This window comes from Otolemur garnettii, unplaced genomic scaffold (genome assembly GCF_000181295.1).
Source record: "Otolemur garnettii isolate 467f Iridium unplaced genomic scaffold, OtoGar3 scaffold00027, whole genome shotgun sequence".
NCBI classification, from domain to species: domain Eukaryota; kingdom Metazoa; phylum Chordata; class Mammalia; order Primates; family Galagidae; genus Otolemur; species Otolemur garnettii.
The window spans coordinates 18,173,689-18,183,907 of NW_003852422.1; the positions used below are offsets into that span (position 1 = coordinate 18,173,689).

The following is a 10,219-nucleotide window of genomic DNA, read 5'->3' on the forward strand; positions in this document are numbered from 1 at the left end:
AAAAAAAAAAAAAAAAAAGAAAAAAAAAGAAAAAAGGCAGGGGCACATCATTCCTAAAATTTCGGCCTCTACTGCATAAGAATAAAAACAGAGAAATCGCTCCCAGTCTCCTGTCTCACCTGAGTGCCGCTTATTTCAGAGGCGACGATCCACACCTTTAAGATGCCTGTCGCTGACAGTGCTACGACAGTGTCCTCTGAACCAAGAAGAGAAAAGCAATCCAGGTTACAAACACAATGCCTTCTTTCTAAATACTAAGATGGTGCGCTTGAATAAAATTAATGGCTTTGTATTATAGGTTGCACGAAATCGTAATTCTATGGTCATAAAACAGAAGACAGATCTTTGAATCATAGGTTAATAAAAATTGCCAACAATTTAAAATTCAAAAACTTATTTCTAATTAATTGAATTTTTTATTTCTATTCAACAGGTTTTTGATAATTTCAAATGTTTTTCACTACTATGACAATAAAAACCTTTTTTTCTTCAAAATTCACTGATTTCAATTATTCATCATAGGAGGCTACAGTAGCTTTATTTCTTCAAGGCCCTCATTTCCTTCCCTCCCCAGTACCTTACCTGCCTTCCAGACAGTTATTGTACATTACGTCCTCCATATATTGGGATCAAGACAATATAGAGTCGGGGAGGTGTCTATTAAAACAAAATTAGGGCTCAGCGTCTGTAGAGCAGTGGTTACAGTGCCAGCCACATACACCAAGGCCAGTGGGCTCAAAACCAGCCTGGGCCAGCTAAACAACAACGACAACTGCAGCAAAAAATAGCCAGCGTTGCAGTGTTCTGGCCTGTCGTCCCAGCTACTTGGGAGGCCGAGGCAAGAGAATTGCTTAAGCCCAAGAAATTGAGGTTGCTGTGAGCTGTGATGCCACAGGACTCTACCAAGATTGACATAGTTGACACTCTGTCTCAAAAAAAATTTAAAAATCACATTTTTTTTCACTAGTTAGCCAATGAACTATGAATAACTTAACTAACCTATCCTACAGTCAATTTGCTTATTTGGAAGCAAATATAAATGAACAACAGTACCTACTACAGTGGGTTGTTACAAAAATTAAGACACCCCACAGGTATAACACTCAGCATGTGCTAAAGGTTAGTTATTACTGTTATTAAAAGAATTATTGGTTATCTTTAAGTAAATAGTTTATCATCTTGCATAGCTGCCTAGGTAACATAAGGCACTGGAATGCATTGACTATCACATTTCCATCATTCCTGTAAAAAGAAGTTGTTGTAACAACATGTCAATAGACCTACAATTCTCAAATATCCAGACTAGAAAATGGTAAGTGCCGATTAAAATGACATATTTGTAATCTTATAAATCAGTAACATCTAGAATTATAAGGATGATACAATGTTTTCTGTTAGTTACATTTTATTCTGTTCAGACCACAGTTTATATATATATATATATGTGGAGTTAATGTAATATTTCAGCATAGGTAAAGCGCTCAGTCACAAATAAAGATCTTTGTTAAAAGAAGCATTGATCATAACTAATATCAGTGGTGAACATGTCTAATGAGTCTCCCACTCCCTGGAAAATTAAACTGATCTCACCTTCACTGTTAGGATCAGGAATGAAGCACAATATGCATAAAAAAAAAAAACCTCTCTGAGATGGTTCTAATTAAAGAAACCTGCTTGATATTATTTTATCAAACATCTCCCAACATATGTGCCCAGAGTCCTCCTTTTTCACTAACACCTGTTAACAAAGCCCAGAACCAATACTCTGAAGACCAGCAGGTGGGAATCGCAGAGTCCACCCACTCTCTTCCCTTGCTCACTGCTTCCCTTCAGATCTGTGCCACTCCCAGCGAGGCTCTTAAATAATCTCTTAACTAGTTTGCTCTCATCTAAGCCATTCTCAACAATGCCACCAGAGTGATGTTTAAGAATCTAAGTCCCTTCCACCATTCTTACCATCATCTATGTTGGGAGCCAGCAAGCTCCAGCTCATGGGTCAACTCCAGCCCACTGGCTGTTTGTAAAGGCAGTCTTATTAGAACACAGCCAGGCTCACTCACTTACATTTTGTTGATGGCTGCTTTCTGCTATGCTACAATAGCAGAGTTGACCATATGGCCTGCAGAGCCTAAAATATCTCCTATCTGGCTCTTTTTTTTTTTTTTTTTTGAGACAGAGCCTCAAGCTGTCCCCCTGGGTAGAGTGCTGTGGCATCACAGCTCACAGCAACCTCCAACTCCTGGGCTCAAGCGAGTCTCCTGCCTCAGCCTCCCAAGTAGCTGGGACCACAGGCGCCTGCCACAATGCCCGGCTATTTTTTGGTTGCAGCTGTCATTGTTGTTTGGTGGGCCCAGGCTGGATTCGAACCCGCCACCTTAGGTGTATGTGGCTGGCACCTTAGCTACTTGAGCCACAGGCACCAAGCCGAAAACACTTCTTATGCCTCTTAAGCAAGTGGCACAACCAAGCTCTAGAAATATACAGACAAAACTAGTCCCACCATTCCAAACCCCAGGGATCAGATACTCTTCCTCCACTTCAGAAAATCACCCACATGATTTTCTTTAAGACTGCCAAAGCTGGTGATCTACACCGTGAAGCGGGAATAATCTAACACTCTAAATCCAAATTAAATCAAAGACCACTTTATGAGGGAAGAGACAGACCATAAATTATTAGAGCAGTTATTTCTTAAATAAAATATAGCTAAAATTATTAATTATTACTTTATGGTAAATAACGTTATAGTAAATTAAATGTTAAGTCACGGTGCTGAAGTCCCTCAAGTGCACAATCCACTGACCTTGCGTTCGATGGGATCGAATGATACTCATGGAGCTGATCCAGTCCGGGGATATCTTTGATACTAAAGAGTAGAGCACTTCAAGGCTGGTAGCATCTACAACGAGGATTTCAGGGTAATGTCCATGGCACAGAAGCCTTCCTTCTCTCTGACTTCCAACAGAGAATTGGTAGAACTAAATTCATATCAAAAGGAAAGAGATTTTTAAATGTTCTTCCTTACTTTGAGTACTTGACTAATCTGCATTCATCAAGTTATGATGGTATTCGCCTAAATGCACAACCTCTTCAGTAGTAAGTTCAGGTTTTCACGATACAGGGCATAGTATTGTAAGGATATTCACACATACGTATCAAGTTATATTACTATCTTTGAATACTTAACAAAAATCATTCTTCTCATGACATTTTATGCTTATTGTTGAGCTTTTTTGGAGCAGAATTCATGATAATTCTTTTATCCTCCTCCAGCATCTAAAACAAGAATGCTGAGTAAGTTATTAAAACAGCTTAATAAGGCTAAGCACCTGTGGCTCAAGTGGCTAAGGCGCCAGCCACGTACACCCAAGGTAGCAGGTTTGATTCCAGCCCGGGCCCGCCAAACAACAATGACGGCTGCAACCAAAAAAAAAATAGCCGGGCATTGTGGCGGGCGCCTGTGGTCCCAGCTACTTGGGAGGCGGAGGCAGGAGACTCGCTTGAGCCCAGGAGTTGGAGGTTGCTATGAGCTGTGATGCCATGGCACTCTACCCAGGGGGACAGCTTGAGGCTCTGTCTCAAAAAAAAAAAAAAAAACAGCTTAATAAAATTAACTTCACAAATCAAATCAAAAGAGAAGCTCAGGTAGATCACAAAAATAATATGCACTTTAAATGAATGAAGATAGGTGAATACAGGCTTATATTTACTAGTCATGACCAAATAAAATTTAGAAATAAGAAGTGATTGCCATTCAAACAATTATAAACAGGCCCTCAGCTTCCTTACATGTAAAATGATATAATCCTACTTAATTTGTAAGAGTTTGGAAAGGATTAAATGAAACACAATATAAGAAATGCCTATACCGTATTTGCTCAATAAATGTGAGTTCCCTTCCCTTTCATTTCCCATTGAGAACATAACTGATTATAAACTTTACGGTCACTCTGTATAATTTAGTTTTCCCAACTCTCATTATAGCAAACAACAAGTAAATTGGGCTCGGCGCCTGTGGCTCAAGTGGCTAAGGCGCCACCCACATACACCTGAGCTGGTGGGTTCGAATTCAGCCTGGGCCCGCCAAACAACGACGGCTGCAACCAAAAAATAGCTGGGTGTTGTGGCGGGCACCTGTGGTCCCAGCTACTTGGGAGATGGAGGCAAGAGAATCACTTGAGCCCAGGAGTTGGAGGTTGCTGTGAGCTATGATGCCATAGCACTCTACCCAGGGCGACAGCTTGAAGCTCTGGCTCAAAAAAAAAAAAAAAAAAACAAGTAATTGAAGCATAAAGAATGTGACAACTATGAAAAAGTAAGAAAGAATGCCAAGAATATAAGTAAAAACTACAAGTTATTCTACATATTAAGCCAGGTACATGAAATGGCCATTTCTTCTGAAGAGTTAGAAAGTCTTAAAAAATGTACCCAAGTGCTCAGCACCTATAGCTCAGCAGCTAGGGCCCCAAACATATACACCAGGGCTGGCAGCTTCGAACTCAGCTGAGGCCTGCCAAACAACAATGGCAACTACAACAAAAAAATAGCTGGGCATTGTGGTGGGCACCTGAAGCCCCAGCCTCTTGGAAGGCTGAGGCAAGAAAATCGCTTGAGCCCAAGAGTTTGAGGTTCCTATGAGCTGTGATGCCATGGCACTCTACCAAGGGCGACATAGTGAGACCCTGTCTGGAAAAAAAAAAAAAATGTGCCCAAGGACCACATGCATAAGCACCAAGAAGATATGGTCCAAAAAGCAGATCAACGTGTGTACGTCACATATAGAATCACAAAGGCTTTTGCAAGAGAAAAATGTGATTATTCAGGATCAAGCACTTTCCCAAGGAGTAAGGCAGCTCTCACTCAGGCATCCAGGGGAACACCAAACAGCAGTAGCAACAATGGGTGCACCCTACATCAGGGGCACCAATTTTTTTTCTCTGCTCCACATTGGAACAATAAGTGTTGTCTTGGGCCACACATTAAACACACAAATACTGATGAAAGCTGATTAGCCAAAAAAAAAAAAAAAGGTCCCTGCATACTTTTCATGATAACCCACAGACAAGCAAAATAGTCCTCACAAAGTCAGCCCGCAGGTGGGACCCCCGCCCTGCGTCTCTACCCTCCGGTCTCCTCTTCCTTCTTACCTTCCAACTGTACATCTTAAGAGGAATACTGTCAACACTCCATTCCAACTCTTCCTGTCCTAGTACCGCTCCCCACCATTTTCCATATGGAAATATTGGGTCAATGCTTTAAAAATATTTTTAATTGTACAGTAGCAATAATTTGTGCTTCTTCACAGAAGTAGATACTAACCTGTATGCCAGTATGTGTGCAAGCTAATTTTGTAAATTCAATACATCTGCCATCATTAACATCCCAGAGGCACATCTCTCTATAAAACAAAATCATAGCCAATTTTGAAACTGATTTTTTGAAGGTACTGTTCAACTTCGTCACAATGGCACAAAACTAACCTTCCGTTAAAACGTTATTTCATTAAGAGTGGTATCCGTGCATACAATCATTATTGCTGGTCATCAAACTGTCCAGTGCTTTCATCCGCCGTCAAACCCTGATCCAACCTCCCCTCCTCCCACCCTTACCCACATCCTTCCCAGGCCCATAGTAGGACTGCCCTTCCTGGCTCCTTTAAGGGTGGTGTGGTCTTCTAAGCAGTTCTGAGCGGAGGCAAGGCCCTCCACAACGCTCTCCCCTGCCTCTATTCCAGAGAGTCGCTCCTTCAGACAGTGGGTGCTCCCCTCCCCCTGATCTCCAAAGTAAGGATAACAATGAAGCAGAGTGAAGTCCCCAAGTGACACCTGAGAAGCAAGTGATGAATATAAGGAACAAACTTTTAATTTAGACCTCTGAGATGTGACAAAGTAGCTAGAAAAATTAGCACTGAAAAAAGCAAATAAAAGTTAAAGTTAATTGAATTCTAAACTTTTACAGATTAAATACAATATTCTAGTTTTGGTTCTATATTTATTGCAATTTTATTTAATTTGTACCAAAAATCATATATAACAAACTAAAGACAGAACATTAAAAATGAGAAACGTCAACAAGCCTTGTCTTTTGAAGAAACAGGATTTACTTGAAAGAAGAAAACATTAATAAAATGTAATGATCCTGACATTATTTGAATTTTCTTTAAGATAGCATTTTCCTATATTTCATAACATATACAACAATTTTTTAAGGAACATTCTATTTAGAATACACATTCTAATTTAAGGAATTATCCTTTAATTGACCAAAAGGTACTACATTTTTACCTGATGCTACCTTTTCTTTTTTTTTATTTTTTTCCAGTTTTTGGCCGGGGCTGGGTTTGAACCTGCCACCTCTGGCATATGGGGCTGGCGCCCTCCTCCCTTGAGCCACAGGCACCGCCCCTACCTTTTCTTGTTCTAAAGAATGACACAAAATTCTCTTTGAGGGGGAGAACCACTTCTAACATAATTCTCTTGAAGTGCCCCAATTCTCTTCAATAGCATATTATATAAATGTACAATTTTCTGAGCACCAAAATGTTTTTAAAATTCCTCACATTCTCCCCCTACAACTACCGTTCAATGACCTACCTCTCTAAAGCAAGCAACATTTCCAGACTTAGGAACACAGCCAGATATGTTAGTGTACTACACGCAACAATATAACTGTATGGACTTCTGCCTGGCTTCATCTTCCAAATTGATACTAGCCTAGCATCATTCAGGTTTTCAAAGAAAGCTCAAAGTGGTGCCAACTCAAGAAAAATACCAGGGACATTAATGATCATGCTTTAACTTTTACAGTATTCTGAGTTCCTCAAAAAGAAGGCAAAATAAATTATAATGAAAATATTATAAAACCATTAACAGGTAAAATTTACATCCTTAAAACTAGATTTCAAATATCTTCCTTTAGGTTTAGACAACAAAAAGCATTTATTTAGAAGATACTCTAAAAGAAATACATATATACAAATATATACACCCCTATTTACAATACACTGATACTAGAGGTGTAGGTGGAAAAAAATACATAAGAAAACTTACCCACTCTCAGATGCACTCACAATATACTGTTTGTCACTAGAAGCACAAGCTTTAGATAAACAAGTGATTGAAGCTGTGTGACCAAATAACAGTGCGCGAGGATTAACCTGGAAATGCAAAAATAGGTTGGTGTAAGAACCAAATTGAAAGCCGACCTTTCAGTCAGATATCTTGTTAAACAGTCAGTATAAATCTACAGAAACAAATTTGAAAAGAATTGCTCAGAACACTCAAAACTAAGAACAAAAACTAGGAGCAGCGAAACAGGGAACACTAATCCATTTAAGGCTCACAATCAACCTACCAGGTAGTTCTAAGGTTGAAATGGAAGCAAGATTTGACATTCCTTAGCCGGTAACACACAGAGACGAAGTCAGGATTCAAACCAAGGCAAACTTCAGCGCTAAACTCTAGTATACTGGGAAACCAGTTATGAATTTGATTTAGTTTATAAAACACAGTAATAGGGCCTCACTTCTTTTTAAATGATAATTTCATTGATCAGAGAGCAATTTTAGAGTCTCTGGATTCACATTTTGAAACTCAGAAAACAGAATATGGTATGTTTCCACAAGGCTGTCAATATTAACTGTCAGGAACTAATAACCTTCACAGATCCCTTAATTAGTGACAGGGCCAAACAGAAAGGATGGCTTAAAATACTATTCAAAAACAACATGGCACCAAACAGCCCCTAAACTTAGCTACTCTGTACCATGTGACACGCTGTTATTGCACGTTCCTTGAATATATGATATATTTTTTAAATAAGTGTTTAATATATGCAAATAATATTTATAACATATATAAGATATAAGGAATAAATTGGATAGCCACATCCCCAACACACAGTTTAGAAACAGAAAATGACCACTATCTTTAAATCCCCTCTGTACCCTTTATGGCGTCCACCTCACAAACAACTTGTCCTAAAAGATTCGGAAAGCTAACTTGTTCAAAATTAAATATTCTATGGGAAGAGTACTGAGACTGTTCTGTGATTCTGTTATGAGATAACCCAAAAAAATTTCCAAACAAATTTTTCTTGTCCATCTTTTGCAAACTCGATCATCGTTTATGGTTGGAATAGACCTAGAAAGTTTTCCTACACATCCAAAATTTTCTCATACATCCAATCCAGTTTTCTTCCACTGGAAAAAATATTCTTGGCCAATTCTTTAATTTCCCCCAGAAAAACAAAATTTACCAGTAGTTTGTTTTATTTCCAATGTACATAACTCTGCTGGAAAATTCCATTTTTGATCATAATAGGATAAATATCAACAATGAATAATTATAAAACAAAGTATATGGTTCTGCCAACCATTGTTAGATGAAGGAAAAAGACTCTGCCTCTGAAGAAACTATACTCTGCCTCTGACTATATTTTCATAAGTACAAAGTCAACCAAAACCAGGAAAGTTTAACCTAATATTTTTGTAAATATAAGAATTTCATGAATATGAAAAGACAGCTTTTTGGTGTTTTGACTTTGTGTTTTGTGAACAAAAAAATCATTAGACAGTAGTTTTCTGTGGCATTACAAAGAAATGATTCTTAAAAATTGTTCTGAATGACCACTAAATGGCCAAAGAATAATAATCATGATAAAGAGCTAAAAATACACATCTGTGCCTACTGTCAATGCGAGATCACACCTCTAAAATGTTAACATCAATAAACTCCCAGAGAAAAATGAATGTTAATTTAATGAGGGGGGGGATGTGAGATATATTAGACCTGTTATTTTTACTCCGCCATAGTCCATAAATATTTAAGTCATTGTTAATAACAAAACAATAATCAATACAGAGATATATTATAAAATAATTTCTTTGACCAACTCATAAAGATCATCCATCCATTCTCAAAGACCACACAGGTCAAAGGCAAGAGTTATGAGTTAACCAAGCAATCACTGGGCAAAGCGAGAATTTTAAAAGCTGTGTGTGTCATTTCTTAAGAGTAAACTGGGCGAGGTGCGGTGGCTCACGCCTGTAATCCTAGCAGTTTGAGAGCCCAAGGTGGGAGCACAGTTTGAGGCCAGGAGTTCAAGAGCAGCCTGAACAACATATCAAGACCCTGTCTCTATAAAAAACAGAAAAACTGGCCAGGTACAGTGTAGGTGCCTGTAGTTCCAGCTACTTGGGAGACTGAGGAGGGAGAAGGACAGCCAGAAGTTTGAGGTTGCAGCCAGCTATGATGACGTCACTGGCACGCTAGCCCTCTGTCTCCAAAAAAAAAAAAAAAAGGAACTGTAAACTGTAACACGAATATTCTAATCTTGGATCTTGGATTTGTGGCTTGTCAGCCATCAATCAGCATGCCTCTTTTCTTGTGCCCCTTGTTTTTTTCCTACTATCTGAGATGCTATAATTATCATTCATTAAGTAAATTGTTACTATGTATAAGTATTGTTATAACTGCTTCATTCCTTCAATGAATTCTTAGCCATGATCTTGGATGGCCAATGTTAAACATAGGCATGAAAGAATTAAGTTTCAGGCACAAAAGAGTTAAGTAAACTCCCCAAAGTCACAAAGCTACATTTGTCTGCCTCCAACAGCTGAGCTCTTACCATAAGATTTCACTTCCTTCATCAAATGCCACAGACTGTACTGTTCTCTCCATAAACCAGCTTCTCTATCAAATGAAACCTTCATAAAGATAGGAACCAGTCTCACAAATATTCCGTAGCTTTACAGGTAGTAGGAACTTAACAAATAACTACATCTGAGAAACAATACCTACATCTCCAGTCCCCTCACCACCTCTCTAAGCAGTCACACTATTACTGCCTCTGCAGTCTCCCTCAGACATTTCCTTGCCACCATGGGTTTGGGCCAAGCTTCTGCCCTTTTTCACACATGAAAGGAGACCAAGATACAGACGGCAAAGTTCTACAGCTAGCTACAGTTGTGAATCTTTTCCTAGGGGGAAAAAAAAGGGAAAATAACTACAGACTCAAAAGAAGGAATGCTGTGCCACCCTCTCTAAATGTGACATTTCTTCTTCTTGGCCCTTGAGTGGCATAATGAGCTGCTAAAACTATAATACCTAAAAAGACCCTCCATATGCATCAAAGGCAGTAACTTTTTTAGCTCTGTTTTCTTCTGGGTCAAATTGCTTTAATATCTTTCAAAAGATCTATTTATCTCCTAACTCCACCC

At 38.8% G+C, this 10,219-nt stretch overlaps 1 protein-coding gene across 1 annotated transcript in view; it reads right to left on the reverse strand.

Annotated features, from left to right (window-relative positions):
* The window catches only part of WDR7 (WD repeat domain 7), a 356,864-nt gene that overhangs the window by 316,680 nt on the left and 29,965 nt on the right, over positions 1-10,219 (reverse strand). The window contains exons 3-6 of the mRNA XM_012804318.2: positions 7,050-7,156; positions 5,320-5,398; positions 2,804-2,978; positions 120-196 (exon numbers count right to left, since the gene is read on the reverse strand). Coding sequence (XP_012659772.1) covers positions 120-196; positions 2,804-2,978; positions 5,320-5,398; positions 7,050-7,156 — 438 coding nt within the window. The remainder of the gene's footprint in view (positions 1-119; positions 197-2,803; positions 2,979-5,319; positions 5,399-7,049; positions 7,157-10,219) is intronic.